A 24503-nucleotide genomic window follows, 5' to 3' on the forward strand; every position below is an offset into this window, starting at 1 on the left:
AAAAATCCTATCAGGCCCATATATCCTAGATGTCTATTATGGTACCTTCCCATCTAAACAAGAGAGTGGTCATATAGCCAGTCAAGTAACCTGGTTCAAACAGAAATCAACCGTCCACCATGATTCCTCTAGGGACACATAGATATACAATTAATGGACATTGATGGATAATTAAAAGGGTGTTATCCCAAGACTTGGCTTCCAGCCTCGATGCGTTTCCCCGTCCATGCGGTTCATCAGGAGGCACAATATGGAACCAGCTTGATAGATAGGAGGTGTCACGATGAGGAGACAGACCTGCCTAAACCTATAAGGGGCCGGTTTAAATAATCCAAGATGGAGTCAAAGGACCAATCACGGTCGACCATTGGAAACATACCCCTTTTCCCAGAATGCATTGGGTGTTATATTAATGTAGTCTCTTCTGAACTAGTTTACTATGTATGTCCACAAATCCAAGCCTATTCCTAAATGGCGTGGTAGTATGGGATCAAAGATCAAACTTAAAGATGAAAAGGATGGAGCGGATACCTGGAAATACGCCATGCGTTCCAGCCTGGAACGCAAGCCGCCTCCTGTGCTGCCAAGATGGATGTAACAGCACTTCCTGTTTCAAGAGATTCAACAGGCGCTCCAGCGTATAGTTTCCTGGAGCGACATAGTGAGCATGCGCCAGATGTCTTTGTTGCTAGGCATCTAGAGTATATGAAGCGATGTAATAGAGCGCCCATATCCGAAGCGTGAATGAGCGCATACTGGGTCATATTAATTACTAAGCTTTAGAGGATATGTGTCGCAGAGGAATATAGCGCTGGTATCTAAAGCGCAGATAGTAACATAGTAACATAGTTAGTAAGGCCGAAAAAAGACATTTGTCCATCCAGTTCAGCCTATATTCCATCATAATAAATACCCAGATCTACGTCCTTCTACAGAACCTAATAATTGTATGATACAATATTGTTCTGCTCCAGGAAGACATCCAGGCCTCTCTTGAACCCCTCGACTGAGTTCGCCATGACCACCTCCTCAGGCAAGCAATTCCAGATTCTCACTGCCCTAACAGTAAAGAATCCTCTTCTATGTTGGTGGAAAAACCTTCTCTCCTCCAGACGCAAAGAATGCCCCCTTGTGCCCGTCACCTTCCTTGGTATAAACAGATCCTCAGCGAGATATTTGTATTGTCCCCTTATATACTTATACATGGTTATTAGATCGCCCCTCAGTCGTCTTTTTTCTAGACTAAATAATCCTAATTTCGCTAATCTATCTGGGTATTGTAGTTCTCCCATCCCCTTTATTAATTTTGTTGCCCTCCTTTGTACTCTCTCTAGTTCCATTATATCCTTCCTGAGCACCGGTGCCCAAAACTGGACACAGTACTCCATGTGCGGTCTAACTAGGGATTTGTACAGAGGCAGTATAATGCTCTCATCATGTGTATCCAGACCTCTTTTAATGCACCCCATGATCCTGTTTGCCTTGGCAGCTGCTGCCTGGCACTGGCTGCTCCAGGTAAGTTTATCATTAACTAGGATCCCCAAGTCCTTCTCCCTGTCAGATTTACCCAGTGGTTTCCCGTTCAGTGTGTAATGGTGACATTGATTCCTTCTTCCCATGTGTATAACCTTACATTTATCATTGTTAAACCTCATCTGCCACCTTTCAGCCCAAGTTTCCAACTTATCCAGATCCATCTGTAGCAGAATACTATCTTCTCTTGTATTAACTGCTTTACATAGTTTTGTATCATCTGCAAATATCGATATTTTACTGTGTAAACCTTCTACCAGATCATTAATGAATATGTTGAAGAGAACAGGTCCCAATACTGACCCCTGCGGTACCCCACTGGTCACAGCGACCCAGTTAGAGACTATACCATTTATAACCACCCTCTGCTTTCTATCACTAAGCCAGTTACTAACCCATTTACACACATTTTCCCCCAGACCAAGCATTCTCATTTTGTGTACCAACCTCTTGTGCGGCACGGTATCAAACGCTTTGGAAAAATCGAGATATACCACGTCCAATGACTCACCGTGGTCCAGCCTATAGCTTACCTCTTCATAAAAACTGATTAGATTGGTTTGACAGGAGCGATTTCTCATAAACCCATGCTGATATGGAGTTAAACAGTTATTCTCATTGAGATAATCCAGAATAACATCCCTCAGAAACCCTTCAAATATTTTACCAACAATAGAGGTTAGACTTACTGGCCTATAATTTCCAGGTTCACTTTTAGAGCCCTTTTTGAATATTGGCACCACATTTGCTATGCGCCAATCCTGCGGAACAGACCCTGTCACTATAGAGTCCCTAAAAATAAGAAATAATGGTTTATCTATTACATTACTTAGTTCTCTTAGTACTCGTGGGTGTATGCCATCCGGACCCGGAGATTTATCTATTTTAATCTTATTTAGCCGATTTCGCACCTCTTCTTGGGTTAGATTGGTGACCCTTAATATAGGGTTTTCATTGTTTCTTGGGATTTCACCTAGCATTTCATTTTCCACCGTGAATACCGTGGAGAAGAAGGTGTTTAATATGTTAGCTTTTTCCTCGTCATCTACAACCATTCTTTCCTCACTATTTTTTAAGGGGCCTACATTTTCAGTTTTTATTCTTTTACTATTGATATAGTTGAAGAACAGTTTGGGATTAGTTTTACTCTCCTTAGCAATGTGCTTCTCTGTTTCCTTTTTGGCAGCTTTAATTAGTTTTTTAGATAAAGTATTTTTCTCCCTATAGTTTTTTAGAGCTTCAATGGTGCCATCCTGCTTTAGTAGTGCAAATGCTTTCTTTTTACTGTTAATTGCCTGTCTTACTTCTTTGTTTAGCCACATTGGGTTTTTCCTATTTCTAGTCCTTTTATTCCCACAAGGTATAAACCGCTTACACTGCCTATTTAGGATGTTCTTAAACATTTCCCATTTATTATCTGTATTCTTATTTCTGAGGATATTGTCCCAGTCTACCAGATTAAGGGCATCTCTAAGCTGTTCAAACTTTGCCTTCCTAAAGTTCAATGTTTTTGTGACTCCCTGACAAGTCCCCCTAGTGAAAGACAGGTGAAACTGCACAATATTGTGGTCGCTATTTCCTAGATGCCCGACCACCTGCAGATTTGTTATTCTGTCAGGTCTATTAGATAGTATTAGGTCTAAAAGTGCTGCTCCTCTGGTTGGATTCTGCACCAATTGTGAAAGATAATTTTTCTTGGTTATTAGCAGAAACCTGTTGCCTTTATGGGTTTCACAGGTTTCTGTTTCCCAGTTAATATCCGGGTAGTTAAAGTCCCCCATAACCAGGACCTCATTATGGGTTGCAGCTTCATCTATCTGCTTTAGAAGTAGACTTTCCATGCTTTCTGTTATATTTGGGGGTTTGTAACAGACCCCAATGAGAATTTTGTTACCATTTTTCCCTCCATGAATTTCAACCCATATGGACTCGACATCCTCATTCCCTTCGCTAATATCCTCCCTTAAAGTGGACTTTAGACAAGACTTTACATAGAGACAAACCCCTCCTCCTCTCCGATTTTTACGATCCTTTCTAAACAGACTGTAACCCTGTAAGTTAACTGCCCAGTCATAGCTTTCATCTAACCATGTCTCGGTTATTCCCACTATGTCAAAGTTACCTGTAGATATTTCTGCTTCTAGTTCTTCCATCTTGTTTGTCAGGCTTCTGGCGTTTGCGAGCATGCAGTTTAGAGGATTTTGTTTTGTTCCAATCTCCTCGCTGTGGATTGTTTTAGAAATGTTCTTACCTCCCTTCTGAGTATGTTTTCCTGGGTCGTCTTTGTTCGAGTCTAATGTTTTTCTTCCCGTCCCCTCTTCTTCTAGTTTAACGCCCTCCTGATGAGTGTAGCGAGTCTTCTGGCGAATGTCTGTTTCCCAGGTTTGTTGAGGTGTAGTCCATCTCTGGCGAGGAGTCCATCATACCAGTAATTCACACCGTGGTCCAGGAATCCAAATCCTTGTTGTCTGCACCATCGTCTTAGCCAGTTGTTTGCATCAAGGATCCTGTTCCATCTCCTGGTGCCATGCCCGTCTACTGGAAGGATAGAAGAAAAAACTACCTGTGCATCCAGTTCCTTTACTTTCTTCCCCAACTCTTCAAAGTCCTTGCAGATTGTCAGTAGGTCCTTCCTTGCCGTGTCATTGGTGCCAACATGTATCAGAAGAAATGGGTGGACGTCCTTGGAGCTGAAGAGCTTTGGTATCCTATCGGTCACATCCTTGATCATCGCACCTGGAAGGCAGCATACTTCTCTTGCAGTTATGTCCGGTCTGCAGATGGCTGCTTCGGTGCCTCTCAGTAGTGAGTCTCCCACCACCACCACTCTTCGTTGCTTCTTGGCTGTACTTTTTGCTGTCACTTGTTGCTGTGTGCCCTTTTCTTTTTTGCTTGCTGGTATTGCTTCATCCTTAGGTGTGCCATCTTCATCCTCTACAAAGATTTGATATCGGTTCTTCAGTTGTGTGGTTGGTGATTTCTCCATGGTCTTCTTGCTTCTTTTGGTCACATGCTTCCACTCATCTGCTTTTGGAGGTTCTCTGACACTTTTTGCACCTTCTGTGACCAGTAGAGATGCTTCTGTTCTGTCTAGAAAGTCTTCATTCTCTTTGATGAGTTTCAAAGTTGCTATTCTTTCTTCCAGACCCCGCACCTTTTCTTCTAAAAGGGCCACTAGTCTACACTTCTGACAGGTGAAATTGGATTCTTCTTCTGGTCGATCTGTGAACATGTAGCACATGCTGCAGCTCACCATGTAGGTTGTCACATCTGCCATGTTGCTCCTAGATCCTGCTGACTTGCTGTGTGTTTTCCTTCTTGTGTAATCTACTCAGCCAAGCTCTCTTGCAATAATGTCCTACAGGCAAAAACCTTACGGCGCGCGGTTTGGTGATGCTTTCGAAGCAGCTGGTCCCGGCTGTACCCAACGATCTTCTAGCTTAGGGAGACTTCGCTTCTCCCAGAAGGCACCTGGAATATGCAAATTAGCCTCCTGAAGCTTGAATCCCTGGTTTGGTGATGCTTTCGAAGCAGCTGGTCCCGGCTGTACCCAACGATCTTCTAGCTTAGGGAGACTTCGCTTCTCCCAGAAGGCACCTGGAATATGCAAATTAGCCTCCTGAAGCTTGAATCCCTGGTTTGGTGATGCTTTCGAAGCAGCTGGTCCCGGCTGTACCCAACGATCTTCTAGCTTAGGGAGACTTCGCTTCTCCCAGAAGGCACCTGGAATATGCAAATTAGCCTCCTGAAGCTTGAATCCCTGGTTTGGTGATGCTTTCGAAGCAGCTGGTCCCGGCTGTACCCAACGATCTTCTAGCTTAGGGAGACTTCGCTTCTCCCAGAAGGCACCTGGAATATGCAAATTAGCCTCCTGAAGCTTGAATCCCTGGTTTGGTGATGCTTTCGAAGCAGCTGGTCCCGGCTGTACCCAACGATCTTCTAGCTTAGGGAGACTTCGCTTCTCCCAGAAGGCACCTGGAATATGCAAATTAGCCTCCTGAAGCTTGAATCCCTGGTTTGGTGATGCTTTCGAAGCAGCTGGTCCCGGCTGTACCCAACGATCTTCTAGCTTAGGGAGACTTCGCTTCTCCCAGAAGGCACCTATAAGTGCTTATCTATAAGTAACCTCTTGTTTATTAAACGCCCAGTCATTGATATATATAACACAATATCATGATAAATTCTCTGACATGTATATAGTATTAAGATAATGAGAGACAGTAGCAGATATCATAGTACAGCTGAATTGTGCTGATAGGGGTAACTTGTTTCTACATACAGTGGGGCAAAAAAGTATTTAGTCAGTCAGCAATAGTGCAAGTTCCACCACTTAAAAAGTTGAGAGGCGTCTGTAATTTACATCATAGGTAGACCTCAACTATGGGAGACAAACTGAGAAAAAAAAATCCAGAAAATCACATTTGTAACTATGTTACATTGTCTGTTTTTTTAACATTTTATTTGCATATTATGGTGGAAAAAAAGTATTTGGTCAGAAACAAAATTTCATCTCAATACTTTGTAATATATCCTTTGTTGGCAATGACAGAGGTCAAACGTTTTCTGTAAGTCTTCACAAGGTTGCCACACACTGTTGTTGGTACGTTGGCCCATTCCTCCATGCAGATCTCCTCTAGAGCAGTGATGTTTTTGGCTTTTCGCTTGGCAACACGGACTTTCAACTCCCTCCAAAGGTTTTCTATAGGGTTGAGATTTGGAGACTGGCTAAGCCACTCCAGGACCTTGAAATGCTTCTTACGAAGCCACTCCTTCGTTGCCCTGGCGGTGTGCTTTGGATCATTGTCATGTTGAAAGACCCAGCCACGTTTCATCTTCAATGCCCTTGCTGATGGAAGGAGGTTTGCACTCAAAATCTCATGATACATGGCCCCATTCATTCTTTCATGTACCCGTATCAGTCGTCTTGGCCCCTTTGCAGAGAAACAGCCCCAAAGCATGATGTTTCCACCACCATGCTTTACAGTAGGTATCTTGTTTGATGGATGCAACTCAGTATTCTTTTTCCTCCAAACACGACAAGTTGTGTTTCTACCAAACAGTTCCAGTTTGGTTTCATCAGACCATAGGACATTCTCCCAAAACTCCTCTGGATCATCCAAATGCTCTCTAGCAAACTTCAGACAGGCCCGGACATGTACTGGCTTAAGCAGTGAGACACGTCTGGCACTGCAGGATCTGAGTCCATGGTGGCGTAGTGTGTTACTTATGGTAGGCCTTGTTACATTGGTCCCAGCTCTCTGCAGTTCATTCACTAGGTCCCCCCGCGTGGTTCTGGGATTTTTGCTCACCGTTCTTGTGATCATTCTGACCCCACGGGGTGGGATTTTGCGTTGAGCCCCAGATCGAGGGAGATTATCAGTGGTCTTGTATGTCTTCCATTTTCTAATTATTGCTCCCACTGTTGATTTCTTCACTCCAAGCTGGTTGGCTATTGCAGATTCAGTCTTCCCAGCCTGGTGCAGGGCTACAATTTTGTTTCTGGTGTCCTTTGACAGCTCTTTGGTCTTCACCATAGTGGAGTTTGGAGTCAGACTGTTTGAGGGTGTGCACAGGTGTCTTTTTATACTGATAACAAGTTTAAACAGGTGCCATTACTACAGGTAATGAGTGGAGGAAAGAGGAGACTCTTAAAGAAGAAGTTACAGGTCTGTGAGAGCCAGAAATCTTGATTGTTTGTTTCTGACCAAATACTTATTTTCCACCATAATATGCAAATAAAATGTTAAAAAAACAGACAATGTGATTTTCTGGATTTTTTTTTTCTCAGTTTGTCTCCCATAGTTGAGGTCTACCTATGATGTAAATTACAGACGCCTCTCATCTTTTTAAGTGGTGGAACTTGCACTATTGCTGACTGACTAAATACTTTTTTGCCCCACTGTAGGTTGGTAATTCCCTTTATATCTCTTGCTATGTACGCTCACTTACAGATTAAATATATATAATGAACCAAGCAGATGGCTATAATAGAAGGTAGGGAATCATTTACTCTCTACTACTTCTTATATCAATTATTTATTGCATGTTAGAACGAAAATTCCTACTGCTGTCATGTCCGATAGAGGCAGATATTATGCCTCATTAGTCTTCTAATGGCATATAAATTAGGTATCCGAGCCATCACAAATTTTTAACGAAAAAAATAATAATCAAGATAAGTTAACCATAATTGGCACTTGATATAAAATCAAGATTAGGGAATGGGTTCCGAAACAGGGTCCCACAACAAGGCCTATGGAAACAGGAAAGAATACATCGTCCATCCAAGATGTAAAAATGGCACATAGAAAAAAGAGAATATGTGTTTTACATAAAGCAGGTATATGTAAGGCATTCATTTAGCCCCCACGGTGACACTGATCTCATTCTAAAAATCCATTCCGCCTCACGCTTCAGATTGGCTTTATCCAAGTCTCCTCCCCTTGGCCTAGGTCTTAATAATTCAATCATGCAGAAGGAGATCTCTTCCAGACACCCACCATGTACATCATTGACATGACGGGCAATCGGGGTATCCCGCTTGTTTCTAATATCCCCCAAATGCTCACCACTCCTGGTTCTTAGTTCCCTACCGGTTTTTCCGACATAGTCCAGGGGGTATGAACAGTTAGCTTTATAAACCACCCCCGAGGACCTACAATTGCCAAAATCCCTTATGAAGAATCGTTTTCCATTGGCCGCGCTAGAGAACCATTTACATTGCATCATACACCGACATCTAGAGCAGTTTCCACATTTAAAGAAACCCATTGGTTTTCTATCTAGCCACGTGCCTGCTTTTTGGGGTTTTTGGTAGAGACTATGCATCAACCTATCACCAATTGATCTACCCCTCCTGTATGTGATGCTTGGTGTTGGTGTAATTGCAATTATTTTCTGGGAGAAATAATTAATCTTTTGAAATAATTTCAAAGGTGCAAGCACTTTCGGGCATGACTGTATCTGACAGAGTAGATAAAATAATCCTGTGTTCTGGTTTGCACCCTGTAAAACTATGTTGGTTTATCATTGTGACTAGCCACAGTCCTGAAGTCGACAGGGCACTAAAGAAGATTTAAATGAATTATTGATAAAGACATTCTGTAGTTGCATCGCCATTCTATGTAAACTATGCAATAAAACCTGTCCAGGAAGGGGTCCTAAATTCTGAATGGTTGTAAAGTTCTTGGCTGGCCAGAAATGTTCTCAAAATTGTCTGCCTTTCATACATATTTCTTGGCATACTGTCACTTTATTGAACATGTGGGTCACCTGTACAATATTGGAAATTACTGTAATTAGAAAAGTAGAGTTTATGATTCTTTAGCTTTTATTTCACTGTCTGGTTTCATGTACACACAAACATAAATTTTAGACCAGAAAAGAGGTTGTGCCATGTGTTGGACCCCTTTAATCACCTACAGTCATGGACAAAAGTATTGACACCCCTGCAATTCTGTCAGATAATACTCAGTTTCTTCCTGAAACTGATTTCAAACAAATTATTTGGTATTATTATCTTCATTTAATTTGTCTTAAATGAAAAAACAGAAAAGAGAATGAAGCAAAAAGCAAAACACTGATCATTTCACACAGAACTCCAAAAATGGGCCAGACAAAAGTATTGGCACCCTCAGCCTAATACTTGGTTGCACAACCTTTAGCCAAAATAACTGCGACCATCCGCTTCCGGTAACCATCAATGAGTTTCTTACAATGCTCTGCTGGAATTTTAGACCATTCTTCTTTGGCAAACTGCTCCAGGTCCCTGATATTTGAAGGGTGCCTTCTCCAAACTGACATTTTTAGATCTCTCCACAGGTGTTCTATGGGATTCAGGTCTGGACTCATTGCTGGCCACCTTAGAAGTCTCCAGTGCTTTCTCTCAAACCATTTTCTAGTGCTTTTTGAAGTGTGCTTTGGGTCATTGTCCTGCTGGAAGACCCATGACATCTGAGGGAGACCCAGCTTTCTCACACTGGGCCCTACATTATGCTGCAAAATGTGTTAGTAGTCTTCAGACTTCATAATGCCATGCACAAGGTCAAGCAGTCCAGTGCCAGAGGCAGCAAAGCAACCCCAAAACATCAGGGAACCTCCGCCATGTTTGACCGTAGGGACCGTGTTCTTTTCTTTGAATGCCTCTTTTTTTTCTCCTGTAAACTCTATGTTGATGCCTTTGCCCAAAAAGCTCTACTTTTGTCTCATCTGACCAGAGAACATTCTTCCAAAACGTTTTAGGCTTTTTCAAGTAAGTCTTGGCAAACTCGAGCTTGGCTTTTTTATGTCTCGGGGTAAGAAGTGGGGTCTTCCTGGGTCTCCTACCATACAGACGCCGACGGATAGTACGGGTTGACACTGTTGTACCCTTGGACTGCAGGGCAGCTTGAACTTGTTTGGATGTTAGTCGAGGTTCTTTATCCAACATCCGCACAATCTTGCATTGAAATCTCTTGTCAATTTTTCTTTTCCTTCCACATCTAGGGAGGTTAGCCACAGTGCCATGGGCTTTAAACTTCTTGATGACACTGCGCACGGTAGACACAGGAACATTCAGGTCTTTGGAGATGGACTTGTAGCCTTGAGATTGCTCATGCTTCCTCACAATTTGGTCTCTCAAGTCCTCAGACAGTTCTTTGGTCTTCTTTCTTTTCTCCATGCTCAATGTGGTACACACAAGGACACAGGACAGAGGTTGAGTCAACTTTAATCCATGTCAACTGGCTGCAAGTGTAATTTAGTTATTGCCAACACCTGTTAGGTGCCACAGGGAAGTTACAGGTGCTGTTAATTACACAAAGTAGAGAAGCATCACATGATTTTTCGAATAGTGCCAATACTTTTGTCCACCCCCTTTTTTATGTTTGGTGTGGAATTATATCCAATATGGCTTTAGGACAATTCTTTTTGTGTTTTTTCATTTAAGACAAATTAAATGAAGATAATACCAAATAATTTGTGATTGCAATCATTTTCAGGAAGAAAATGAGTATTATCTGACAGAATTGCAGGGGTGTCAATACTTTTGGCCATGACTGTATATGAAGTGGCTATACGCTGAGCAGAAGAACCAGAGAACAGTATATGGAGGTGTGCTGCTCCTGCCCCATACACTGTGTACTTCTGGTTGACATGGAAGCTACAAACAACTGATAGATGGTATAGTGTGTCAGACCCACGCTGATCTGATGCTGATCCTAAGAATAGGTCATCAATATCTAAGTAATAGACAACCCCTCATGTATTGACAATTAGGAGACATGAGCTTAAATTATTTTTGCTGGTTTTGTTGGTGTGTATACTATCACTCCCTTATTCCTGAATATCTGGATCCCTAGGATAGCGCAATACCAAAGGAGCCTTTTTTTGTGTGATTGTTACTAGTTTATTACCAAAAGAACATAGAAGAATATCCAATCCATCCTATTAGTCCCATTCTACAGCAGCAGTAATGTGTTTCCTATCGGCTTGTGACTGCTAATGCTTCACAGTGCATGCTTTTTTTAAAAAATTTTTTATAACATTAACAAATCTTAACTTCTCACAAGAAACATATGTGTAAACACGAGTCCCTTTATGTTTTACAGACTGAAGCCGTAAAGTAGCCGAGCCGTACTCTGTCAAGGTAAGAACTCAGCTAAAAAAACATCCCTTTCCTTTGATGAGTAGTCCCATAAAACACATGCAGACTGGGATTAATAACTAGTGTGCATTGTTTAGCATCTGCGGAGACTTATTCTTGCAGTTAGGGCTTTACCAGTACATTACTGTATTTCTTATTATAGACCGATAAAGACCTAGAAAAAGACAAATGCCAAATGGAGGTTTGTCATATTCTCTCTTTTTGGGTTGGGATCCCCTCACTTTAAACTTTGTTTATTAAGCAAAAAATCTTGTTCCTATACTGCATTTGGAAAGTAACATAGTAACATAGTTATTAAGGTTGAAGGAAGACTTTAAGTCCAACTGGTTCAACCCATAGCCTAACCTAACATGCCCTAACATGTTGATCCAGAGGAAGGCAAAAAAAAACCATGTGGCAAATAGTAAGCTCCACATTGGGGAAAAAAATTCCTTCCCGACTCCACATACGGCAATCAGACTAGTTCCCTGGATCAACGCCCTATCAAGGAATCTAGTGTATATAACCTGTAACATTATACTTTTCCAGAAAGGCATCCAGTCCCCTCTTAATTTTAAGTAATGAATCACTCATTACAACTTCATACGGCAGAGAGTTCCAAGTAGATTATCTCCTACCTCTAAAAAAACCTGGCCGTGTGGAAAGTGATCCTAAATGTGCTTAAATCGTTTAGCTTTTTCTGCCACTGATCGTTGCCGAATAGGTGGCAGCTTGCTGCAGCAGAAAGCTTCTGCACTACTCTGAATTTGTAATTGCGTTATAACTTCATAACAAGTGTAGCTTTCATTATTCAACTCCACCAAGTCATTTATGCAATATCTGGTCAGTACACTGTTAATGTTGTTCGGAGATATGTGTGTGTGTGTGTGTGTGTGTGTGTATATCATGTCTGAAATTGTTCTAGAAAATGATGTATTTCTCTCAGAAAATTTTCAGTTCCACATTTCCTTTGTTTGTATTGGAACAACACAAAAGCAGAGCACTAAAGATAAATTGGACATAATTTCAAAAGTGCCAAAATTGTTGGCACCCTTAACTTAATATTTAGTTGCACACCCTTTGGAATAGAGAACCGCAATCAATCGCTTCCTATAACCATCAACAAGCTTCTTAAACCTCTCAATTGGAATTTTGGACCACTCTTATTTTGCAAACTGCTGCAGGTCTGTCATATTTTAGGGTGCCATCTCGCAACAGCAATTTTAAGATCTCTCGATGGGTGTTCAATGGGATTTAGATCTGGACTCATAGCTAGCAACTTCAGAACTCTCCAACGCTTCATTTCCATCCTTTTCTGGGTGCTTCTTGAAGTATGTTTGGGGGATTTTCCTGTTGGACCCAACAAATAAAGTTGCACTCTGTATTTTTTAAAGCTAAAGAATGTAAACATTAAATATATTAAATTTGAATTGCTTGCCTACTCTAGAAAATAGGAAAAAATTAAGATTCTTCGCTCATAATTTGGCCAATTCATGCATGCCCTGCAGCCAACGACAAGGCGATCTTCTTATGCTGGAAATCTATCCTAATGTTCTTCCTGGGCTGATTGGAGGTTAAGGCGCCAGGGACGTTAATGACTGCAGAGGAGGCGGCGCCCGGCGCATGGAGGGGCTGAGGGATGGCTGGGAGGCGTTTGTGTCCGGGGGGAAAATACATGTCCCACAGACAGACTACAGGTATGAGGGGCAAATTATAAAAACGAATAGTTCAGCGTTGGAAAGGACCCCAACTAAAAGAGCCACCTTGACAGAATGCAGCATTAGTGCTGCACAAGGTGACTCTTTTAGTTAAAAACGCCTGGTGGGGGGGTGACAGGTTCCATTTAAATAATTAAATACCATTTTATTGCATGAAATAAGTATCTGATCACCTACCAACCAGCAAGAATTCTGACTCTCACAGACCTGTCAATTTTTCTTTAAAAAAACCCTCCTACTCTGCACTCATTACCACAAGGCTATGATGGGCTACAGGACAATAGGTAAGCAGCTTGGTAAGAAAGCAACAACTGTTGTCACAATTATTAGAAAATGGAAGAAACACAAGATGACTGTCAATCAGAACCCCCATTTATCTGTGAAAGATCTTCAGAGAGATTTAGAAGACTCTGAAGTTGTGGTAAATTGTTCTACTGTTCATAGACACCTGCACAACTATGGCTTTCATGGAAGAGTCATCAGAAGAAAACCTCTCATGTGTCCTCACCATAAAATTAAACGTCAAAAGTATGCAGAAGAACATCTAACAAGCCTGATGCATTTTGTAAATGAGCAAATAAAGTTGCACTCTGTAGCACTATAGCATGAAAACATGAAATATAAATTGCATTTACTGCTCTAGAAAATAGGAAAAATTGAGAATACTTAGCACATAAATTGACCAATTCTTTTATACCCAGCAGCCGCGATAAGGCGATTCTCCCTGCTGGCAACCTATCTCATGTGAATCCTCTCCTAGGCTGAAGCTTGCATTTATGTGGGTAGATAGGATCCTGCTATGTTTAAAACTGCCAGAGGCTGATGGGTGGAGTGCTCAGTCGGAGAGCCTATGTATACAAATAACAAAAAGACTGACTGTCCCTTCCAAACAGAAGAAAGGTGTGTACAGGTGCAGACTAAAGTAGCCATCTGCATACATAACCAACAAATAAAGTAGCACTCTCTAGCGCTATAGCATGAAAATATGAAATATCTGAAATATGAATTGCATTTCTGCTCTAGAAAATAGGAAAAATTGGGAATGCTTAGGGCATAAATTGGGCAATTCATGTGTACCCTGCAGCCACAATAAGGCGATTTTTCTAATCTGAATCCTCTCTTAGGCTGAAGCCTGTATTTATGTGGGTAGAGAGGATCTGGCTATGATTAAATCCACCAGAGGCTGAAGGGTGGAGTGGTCAGTTGCTAGGTGTACATGAATTGGCCAATTTATGCGTGTTCTCAAGTTTTCCTATTTTCTAGAGCAGTACTGCAATTCATATTTTTTATGCTATTGTGCTACAGAATGCATCTTTATTTGTTGATTATATATGGAAATGGCTAATCTTAGTTTGCACCTGTACAATCCTGTCTTCTGTTTGGAAGTGATAGTCAGTCTTTTGCATTTTAGAAACTAGTGCTATGAAACGATGAGGTTAAAATAGAACTCTTTGGCCACAATGATCAAAGGTATGTGTGGAGATAAAAGGACACAGAATTTCAGGAAAAGAACATCTCGCCAACCATTAAGCGTGGGGATGGATCAATGATGCTTTGGGGTTGTGTTGCTACCAATGGCACGGGGAACATTTCACTAGTAGAGGGAAGAATGGATTCAAATAAATTTCAACAAATTCTTGATGCAAACCTAATACTCTAAAAAAAAAAAAAAGCTGCATTTGAAAAGAGGATGGCTTCTGCAAATAGATAATAATCATAAACACATGTCAAAATCCACAACAGACTACCTTAAAAGGCGCAAGCTGAAGGTTTATAATAGCCCTCACAGTCCTCTTATCTGAACATCATTGAAAATCTGTGGCTAGGCCTCAAAATAGCAGTGCATGCAAGATGACTCAGGAATCTCACAGAACTGGAAGAATTTTCCAAGGAAAAATGGATGAAAATCACTCAAATAAGAATTGGAGGCATCTTGGCTGGCTACAAAAGTGTTTACAAGCTGTCATACTTTCAAAAGGGGGTGCTAGTAGTTACTGACCATGCAGGGTGGCCAAACTTTTGCATTGGCCCATTTTCCTTTTTTTTGTATTTTTTAAAATGTAAAAGATGAAAATATGTTTTTGTTTTTTTTTGCCTAAAGTTCAAAGAATGTGTCATTTTTGCTCTAGGCCTTTTTTTTTTTTTTTTTAGATCATTTCATCTTCAACTGTCTTCACAATAACAGTAATTTTAACCAGGGGTACCTACACCTTTACATCCCACTCTATGTGTATGTATGTATGTATGTAGTACATTCATAAAATTGCATCGGAGTCGGCATGTGCGCATACCTCGATCAGCGGCGCCATTTTATTGAAGACACTGTATAAATGTACCAATAAAAATGCTGGCCAACTGGGTGTAGAAAGGGTTCAATAGCTAGTAGTTAAGTATAAGGGAAATCATTTTGGAGATTATGCTATCAGAAAACTATTTCTTACCATTCCTGTGGCTTCTACCATCTTGTAATAAAATACTGTTGTTTTTTTTTCTTCTGCGGAGTCAGCTGGGAACATTAGAAAAGAATAGCTATGATTCATAGTATTGCTAAGAGCACAGGCAGAACCAAAATGTAGTATATCCTAAAGTCTTCTATTTTGTGTAATGTCCACACAGGCGCTGTCACCTGACAAACCAACGGACCAATGATCATCTCCGCACTTCAAGCAAATTCTGATATGTATGTTGGCTGCGCCATTCCCAGTCTCCGTGTGTCTCCCCAAGGACACAGATTCATCCTTCACAATTAATGGCACTTTCTTATAGCTGGATCCTCACTCTGGCAGTGGTGTAGTACTGTATTTACCAGCTGTATTATGTTTTTAAGTAAAAAAAATAAATAAAACAAAAAAATTTTTCAAAATCACGATCTGATTACTCCTATCACTGTGTGGCCTATCAACATTGCAATGCTGTGATTTTTTTTTAATGTAACATAGAATTTGACACATTGTTTGAAAGTATATATTATGTGTATATACTCTGAGGCTTGGACACATGCACTTGTTTCTCACCAGCAGTGTAATTATGTGTATTGTATACATGTTCGATTACGAGAATCATAGCTCTATGTTCTAAGCCTGGTGGGTTTTATATGGGATACATTTCACTGCAAGCATGACAAATTAAATAGTATTGTACTATCAAACTGGAAATTTAATGGATACGATCACTGTAGAATGGTATTAAAATAAAAAACACACAAATATGTATGTTATTTTTTCATCTTTGGTATATGGGATTCGAATAAACAGAATAAATCCCCATTTATTTAAACTAACTTGCAAGTAGTCTTTCAATAAGATGAAATAATACTAATGTTTACTTCATCCATAGGAAACTATTCACTTTTAATATATGAAAGTTTCATTTTATTTATAAAGAAATTGGTTTTTTTTATAATTGTAAGAGTCAGGGCATATATTGATTTAATTTCACTATTTTTCCAGGTTAACAAAAAAACTGCAGGAATGATCAGCGCAAATAGGGTCTTATCTGGCGGATATTAAAATAATGCACTCCGATTATACTAACCTGATAGATCTATTCACAGAAGAGACAGGTTTTCCCCAAGTTGAAAATGTAACAAAGTCCATTCTCTTACAGAAAACCTGTCCATTATAAGGCTACATTAACATTTTGCGTGTTTTTTTTGCCTCTAATGCTGCAAGAAAGCATTGTTTCATTGCGATAATACAAAAATGCGACAAGAGTGTTTGTAAAACAAAATGACGCATGGCCACAAGAAGTGAACGTGGCCTAAGGGCTCGTTAAGACGAACCTATTATACAAACCTATGCTGTCAGAGTTAACATTGTATAGCACAATAACCAATATTCAATCGGGATGTTCAGATGATCACTTTTTTCACACGGACACTCAGTTCGCATGCTCTATTCTCTTTCATGTTTCCTGATTACTCACCTAGTCAAGTTTATGCAGTAGGTTTGTGTCTGTTGTTTTTTTTTGCCACCATTTGGGTACGTACAGTTGAAACCAGAAGTTTACATATACTATAAAAAGACACAAATGCATGTTTTTCCCAATATCTTACATGAAATCAGAATAAACCTTTCCCTTTTTAGGTCAATTAAGATTACCATAATTACTAATATTTGCCAAATGCCAGAATGATGAGAGAGAGAGAGAGAGAGAATGTTTTAAGGCGTTTTTATTACTTACTGCAAAGTCAAAAGTTTACATACACTAAGATTACTGGACTCCCCATATGATGATGTCGTGTTTGGAAGCTTGTGATATTTTTTTTGGCAACATCTGAGTTAATTACAAACACACCTGTTGATGTATTTTAATGCACACCTGAAACACTGCTTCTTTGTGTAGCATCATGGGAAAGTCTAAAGAAATCAGCCGAGATATCAGGAAGAGAATTGTGAACTGGCACAAGTCTGGCTCATCCTTGGGTACAATTTCAAGATACCTGAAAGTTCCTCGTTATTCTGTACAAACAAGTATACGCAAGTACAAACAAGATGGGAATGTCCAGGCATCATATCGCTCAGGAAGGAGACCGGTTCTGTGTCCCAGACATGAACGTGCTTTGGTCTGACATGTGCATATCAACTCAAGGACAAAAGTAAAAGACCTTGTGAAGATGATGCTAGAAGCTGGTAAGATTGTGTCAATATAGTCCAGTCAAAATAAGGTTTGACCCGGAACAAATTCCAAGAAAGCGTTTTATGATTTTTTTTTTATTACTATTATATGTGGGGAACAACATATTAAAAGTTTTCCAAAAATTGATCACCACAAAGGTCCTAACTATGATGTCATAAGACGATGACAGCCATTGCACTAAAAATAACGAATATTTCCATATTTCAAAGCTGTAGCTTTAGGTTACAGAAGAGTTTGCATTTTGTATACTATATATTTTCATATAACAATTTTTATACAAAGTTTTATACTAGCTACAGTACAGACCAAAAGTTTGGACACACCTCATTTAAAGATTTTTCTGTATTTTCATGACTATGAAAATTGTACATTCACACTGAAGGCATCAAAACTATGAATTAACAAATGTGGAATTATATACTTAACAAAAAAGTGTGAAACAACTGAAATTATGTCTTATATTTTAGGTTCTTCAAAGTAGCCACCTTTTGCTTTGATGACAGCTTGCCCCAAACCATCATCTTGCCAGGTCATCTGTTATGAATAGGTAATTCAGAACCACAATGGACCTTGAAGTTCAGAGCACACAAAGTGTCCTGACAATAACCAAAAAACATAGGACGAGCTCTGAGACGTGGAAACTCTGCTGACCGCAATCCCTAATCCTATCACACCACACTAGAGGTAGCCGTGGATTGCGCCTAACGCTCCCTATGCAACTCGGCACAGCCTGAGAAACTAACTAGCCCTGAAGATAGAAAAATAAGCCTACCTTGCCTCAGAGAAATTCCCCAAAGGAAAAGGCAGCCCCCCACATATAATGACTGTGAGTTAAGATGAAAATACAAACACAGAGATGAAATAGATTTAGCAAAGTGAGGCCCGACTTACTGAATAGACCGAGGATAGGAAAGATAGCTTTGCGGTCAACACAAAAACCTACAAACAACCACGCAGAGGGGCAAAAAGACCCTCCGCACCGACTAACGGTACGGAGGTGCTCCCTCTGCGTCTCAGAGCTTCCAGCAAGCAAGAAAAACCAAAATAGCAAGCTGGACAGAAAATATAGCAAACAAAAGTAACACAAGCAGAACTTAGCTTATGCTTGGAGACAGGCCACAGGAACGATCCAGGAGGAAGCAAGACCAATACTAGAACATTGACTGGAGGCCAGGATCAAAGCACTAGGTGGAGTTAAATAGAGCAGCACCTAACGACTTAACCTCATCACCTGAGGAAGGAAACTCAGAAGCCGCAGTACCACTCACATCCACCAACGGAAGCCCATAGACAGAATCAGCCGAAGTACCACTTGTGACCACAGGAGGGAGCTCGACCACAGAATTCACAACAGTCGTCTAGTGTAGCACCCCATCACTCTCCTTGTTCAAATAGCCCTTACACAGCCTGGAGGTGTTTGGGGTCATGGTCCTGTTGAAAAATAAATGATGGTCCAACTAAACACAAATCGGATGGAATAGAATGCTGCTGCAAGATCAGGGCCGCCATCAGGGCATGACGGCCGTGACTGGCGTATGGGGCCCGGTGAGCAGAGGGGGCCCGCATTGGGCCCCCTCTTATCTGCTCACCGGGCCCCTACCGGCAGCCGCAGGCTAACCGGGCCCTTAGCGCCGACGCTGCAGCTGTTTAAAGCTATTGACGTGCGGGCGCGGGCCCGCACGTCAATAGTTAACAGCCGTGGCGCCGCCAGCCAATCTGAGGCTGGCAGGCGCTGACGTCAGCCGCAGCGTGCGTGCATGTCGCCGGCGTCTGACATCATTGTCAGTCGCCGGCGAGTGCATGCACGTTGCAGCTGCGTGGAGACTTCGCCCGCCGCAGGAGCGCGGCAGGTAAGAAGAACTTCTTTTTTTTTTTTTAGAGCGGCGATCCGGGGGCCCAAGGAAGAGCGCTGGACAGAGATGGGGCAGAGCGCTGGACAGAGATGGGGCAGAGCGCTGGACAGAGATGGGGCAGAGCGCTGGACAGAGATGGGGCAGAGCGCTGGACAGAGATGGGGCAGAGCGCTGGACAGAGATGGGGCAGAGCGCTGGACAGAGATGGGGCAGAGCGCTGGACAGAGATGGGGCAGAGCGCTGGACAGAGATGGGGCAGAGCGCTGGACAGAGATGGGGCAGAGCGCTGGACAGAGATGGGGCAGAGCGCTGGACAGAGATGGGGCAGAGCGCTGGACAGAGATGGGGCAGAGCGCTGGACAGAGATGGGGCAGAGCGCTGGACAGAGATGGGGCAGAGCGCTGGACAGAGATGGGGCAGAGCGCTGGACAGAGATGGGGCAGAGCGCTGGACAGAGATGGGGCAGAGCGCTGGACAGAGATGGGGCAGAGCGCTGGACAGAGATGGGGCAGAGCGCTGGACAGAGATGGGGCAGAGCGCTGGACAGAGATGGGGCAGAGCGCTGGACAGAGATGGGGCAGAGCGCTGGACAGAGATGGGGCAGAGCGCTGGACAGAGATGGGGCAGAGCGCTGGACAGAGATGGGGCAGAGCGCTGGACAGAGATGGGGCAGAGCGCTGGACAGAGATGGGGCAGAGCGCTGGACAGAGATGGGGCAGAGCGCTGGACACAGATGGGGCAGAGCTCTGGACACAGATGGGGCAGAGCGCTGGACACAGATGGGGCAGAATGGAGACAGATGGGGCAGGATTGGAAACAGATGGGGCAGAATGGAGACAGATGGGGCAGGATTGGAGACAGATGGGGCAGGATGGATACGATGGAGACAGATGGGGCAGGATGGGGAGATCATATGGGGCAGAATGGATACTCATGAGGGCAGGATGGGAGAACATATGGCTGGAGCCTGCAATGAGACACACGGGGGCTAGGATGGCGAATATTACCATAGGGGCTAATTAAGGGATATTATTATTGCAGTGATGTATTTATTTTATTTTTTGAGTATACTGTTTTAAATGGGGGGAGGTCCTGTTACTGTGCAGAGTGATACTATGTCACCTTCTTTATGTGGTGTAATGTAGAGGCTGTGAAAATTAAGTAATGTATTCTGCAAGTGGAACTCGAGATAACTGTGTTATTTCCTGCAGAGACGAGTCCTGGCTGGAAGAAATGATGGCGGTCTGTGCTGGATGAAAGATGAAGGACTTCACCTAGAGACGTCACTGGTGAGTCAGTGTTAACTATACACTGACACTATACACTGTATACTATATACAGAGCTCCTGTGTATAATGTCACCGGTGATCACTGTATTACCTGTACACAGACACTGCTTACTAATTACAGATCTCCTGTGTATAATGGCACTGATGGTGATAGTATTGTGGTTGTTTTTTTTTTATTACTGATCAGTATTGTAGTATTCAGTCACTATGTGGTGGTAATATGCGGTCTGGTCATGGTGTTGTGGTATTTGTTCCTTGTATTTTATATTATTCGATCACTGTGGTGGTAATATGTCATCTGGGCATAGTGTTGTGGTATTTGTTCCTTGTATGTAGTATTATAGGTCATTTTAAAAATTGAAAAATAAATAAAAATATACCTAAATTGTATTGCATATTTTAACAAATATTTAGTAGTTACAGTAGAGTAGGGCCCGGCCAAAAGTGTCTACCGTGTTCTGGTGGTGGCTTAAAAAATCTTTTGGCCAAAACAAAAGCTGCCGGCTATATGTGTGATCTGGTGATGGGAACTGTTAATGTGTGATAGGTGAGAAGTGGAGATTTTCCAAGAGATAGCGGTGGGACTGTGGACAGTTCGAGGGGTGGAGCCTGGAGGCGGGGCTGGGGTGGAGCCTGGGCGGAGTCTCAAGGGGGCCCCGAAAATTTTGCCAGTATGGGGCCCCAAAATTTCTAGTGGCAGCCCTGTGCAAGATGCTTTGGTAGCCATGCTGGTTCAGTATGCCTTCAATTTTGAATAAATCCCCAACAGTGTCACCAGCAAAGCACCCCCACACCATCACACCTACTCCTCCATGCTTCACGGTGGGAACCAGGCATGTAGAGTCCATCCGTTCACCCCTTCTGTGTCGCACAAAGACACGGTGGTTGGAACCAAAGATCTCAAATTTGGACTCATCAGACCAAAGCACAGATTTCCACTGGTCTAATGTCCATTCCTTATGATCTTTAGCCCAAACAAGTCTCTTCTGCTTGTTGCCTGTCCTTAGCAGTGGTTTCCTAGCAGCTATTTTACCAAGAAGGCCTGCTGCACAAAGTCTCTTAACAGTTGTTGTAGAGATGTGTCTGCTGCTAGAACTCTGTGTGGCATTGACCTGGTCTCTAATCTGAGCTGCTGTTAACCTGCGATTTCTGAGGCTGGTGACTCTGATAAACTTATCCTCAGAAGCAGAGGTGACTCTTGGTCTTCCTTTCCTGGGTCGGTCCTCATGTGAGCCAGTTTCTTTGTAGCGCTTGATGGTTTTTGCCATTGCACTTGGTGACACTTTCAAAGTTTTCCCAATTTTTCGGACTGACTGATCTTCATTTATTAAAGTAATGATGGCTACTCGTTTTTCTTTACTTTGCTGCTTTTTTCTTGCCATAAAACAAATTCTAACAGTCTATTCAGTAGGACTATCAGCTGTGTATAACTTTTGGTCTGTACTGTACATGGACAGGCGAGGTCATGACGTCATGACATACATGTACATTTCTACAAATTATAGAATTAATACACAGTGCATTTTAAGACCTACTTCATCACTGAATAAGTGTGTCAGGTCAATAGTCACTATTTTCATTATCAGACACTGCTTCCTCACTCATATTGTCACAATGCCCTTCTTGACATGGTCCGCATACCTGTGAACAGGTAAGTCTGTGTCTTTTGCAAGTGCACCGAAGTGTACTACAACCACGAGAACAATTGCAGTGAATTATTTTCAGAAGTGTTTCTGGCGCGGGTGAAGTATCCATCATCACTGGAACTAGACTGTTGTTCTGCAATTCCCATCCCCATTCAGTAGTGTCCATGGCCTCACCATTGTCCATCCAAAGCATGACTTGGAGGTAACTCCAAAGGGCATGATACTTCGTTACAGAGGAGGTCGGTGGCAGTCGTTCAGGTGTAACAAAGATTTTGGCTGAACCAACTTTTTTGTAGAGTAGAATACCTGATTGCAGACAGATTGTCTCCAGGTTTGCCCCCAAACAATGCCACCATCGCTTTACACCCAGCGTTTTCAATCTCCGCTCTGTTTTTGTTCGGTGTGGAAAAGATTTTAGCACAGCTATTTAAGACCGAGTCTCCCTTCAAAACCGCGGAAGTGGTATCGCAACCCGTGAATGCATGAAGGAACAGAAGACTGCTGCAGGCATGGTTCCCCAGGAACTTCTTCATAACCTTAATGTCGTATACTGTTGCAGGACTCCTTTTATCTGAGTAGAAATAAAGCTTGCTGCCATCGCTGGTTGATGCGTGATGAAGTAACAACACCAAAAGTTCTGTATCTTCGCCAATGAGACTAGTACTTTTGTTGGATGACATTGATACTGCTGCCTTAGCAATCTCCACATCTGCATCCCCCTCTGATTGTATTATGTGGCAACCTCTGTCATTCATGCGCTGTGAAACGAGATTGATACGAGACTTTGTTCTCCACTTTCGAAAGGAAGTCTTCCTTTTTCCCGACAAATTTCATTCATTCAGCAATGTTCACTTTGTTACTTGTTTTTTTTTTGCGCTGTCGCTGATGGGTAATGTCCTTAGTCTTTGGTCCTCCAATGTAACCATCAAATACTATCGTAGCCTTACCATAGTGCTTTAGTGTGAAAGATGCATAGTCTTCAGCGATTGAACAATATGTCTTTCCTTCTGACCACTTCAGTCGATGGAGAAGAGAACCTCCGTCAAGAACATAATGTTCCACTTCAGGTACATCCTTGAGTACTGCGTCATGTGAACTCTGTTCTTTTATAGCAGCCATCAGTTGTGCTTTGTTTGGTTTGCGTAAGAGATGTTTTGCCTCAAAGAGGGATGGTGGGTATGGTGAAAGTTCATAGGCCATCACCTCATCGAGGGAAAGATCAGCAGTTTGAGACACCACAAGAAACCTTTGGAACAAAAGAGCGGGGTCTATTGTTTTGTCCTTATCAACGTCAATAGCCTCACTGGATGCCAGGGTCTTGGCTTTCATTGACCGCTTGTACTTAACTGAAAACAGTGATTGACCCTCCATTGTTGCCACTATTTCTCTGCCAATGGTGAACAGGTTATGAACATTCACATCCTTATTTGCATTGACACCGGTGATAATGTTGCGAAGAGACACTTCATCAGAGAAAGGTGAAAAGGTCTTGAGTTTATCTACAATTTTCTCCAGGTCTTCACAATCTCTTCTCGTCATTGACGTTCTTGCCTCCTTGTGTTGTTCACTGGTGACAAAGCTCTGGCGAGTGAAACCCTGCATTGCATCACTGTAGGAAGAGGACACTGGCACAGACCGAGTCCACAAGGCCCTCTGATATTCGGACATTCCACTTCCTCTGGTGAGTCCTGCAGTTTTTAGGGAGTACATCAGAGCTTGCTCGATGACTAGGTCGCCACCCAGGCCTGCCCAGTACTGATCAGTCCGCCTTACAACATGCAAGCCATTCATAAATCTATGGAAGACTGGTGGCATATCATCTTCCAGAGTGATCATAGACTGGAGGTAAAGGTAGGCGGCCTTCACATAGTTCCCATGCCCAGCAGCTGCAAAAATGGGCAAACATTCGGCTACAGCATGAAGGTGCATCAGCCAGGATCCTGTACGATCGGCCTCGATAAGCTCCCTTGCTATTCCAACCATCTGTTGGTAATTCAGCCATAGTTTACTGGTACGAGAGTGAGCGGATAATCCGTTTCTTTTGGTGGACAAGAGGTGGACAATTTGATAGACACTGCAAGGCGAGTCACATTTAACATTTTACAGCTTTGGCAGCCATATTCTTTGACGTCACATTTGGACCCTTTTGTGGTAGCCCTATCTTGGTAAACTTTTAGTATGTTTTTCCCTACATGTAATACTAC

The 24503-nt window shown here is 42.3% G+C and overlaps 1 protein-coding gene across 8 annotated transcripts in view; it reads left to right on the plus strand.

Moving 5' to 3' along the window:
- Nucleotides 1–16153, plus strand: part of TPST1 (tyrosylprotein sulfotransferase 1) — a 147136-nt gene extending 130983 nt beyond the window's left edge. For all 8 annotated transcript variants that reach the window (XM_069757384.1, XM_069757385.1, XM_069757383.1 and 5 more), the window contains 2 exons: nt 11121–11158; nt 15490–16153. Coding sequence is in view for 2 of the 8 variants with exons in the window: in XM_069757386.1 (XP_069613487.1) it covers nt 11121–11138 (18 nt within the window). In the remaining 6 variants the exon portion in view is untranslated. The remainder of the gene's footprint in view (nt 1–11120; nt 11159–15489) is intronic.
- Nucleotides 16154–24503: the final 8350 nt, after the last annotated feature.

This window comes from Ranitomeya imitator, chromosome 3 (assembly GCF_032444005.1).
Source record: "Ranitomeya imitator isolate aRanImi1 chromosome 3, aRanImi1.pri, whole genome shotgun sequence".
Lineage (NCBI taxonomy): Eukaryota > Metazoa > Chordata > Amphibia > Anura > Dendrobatidae > Ranitomeya > Ranitomeya imitator.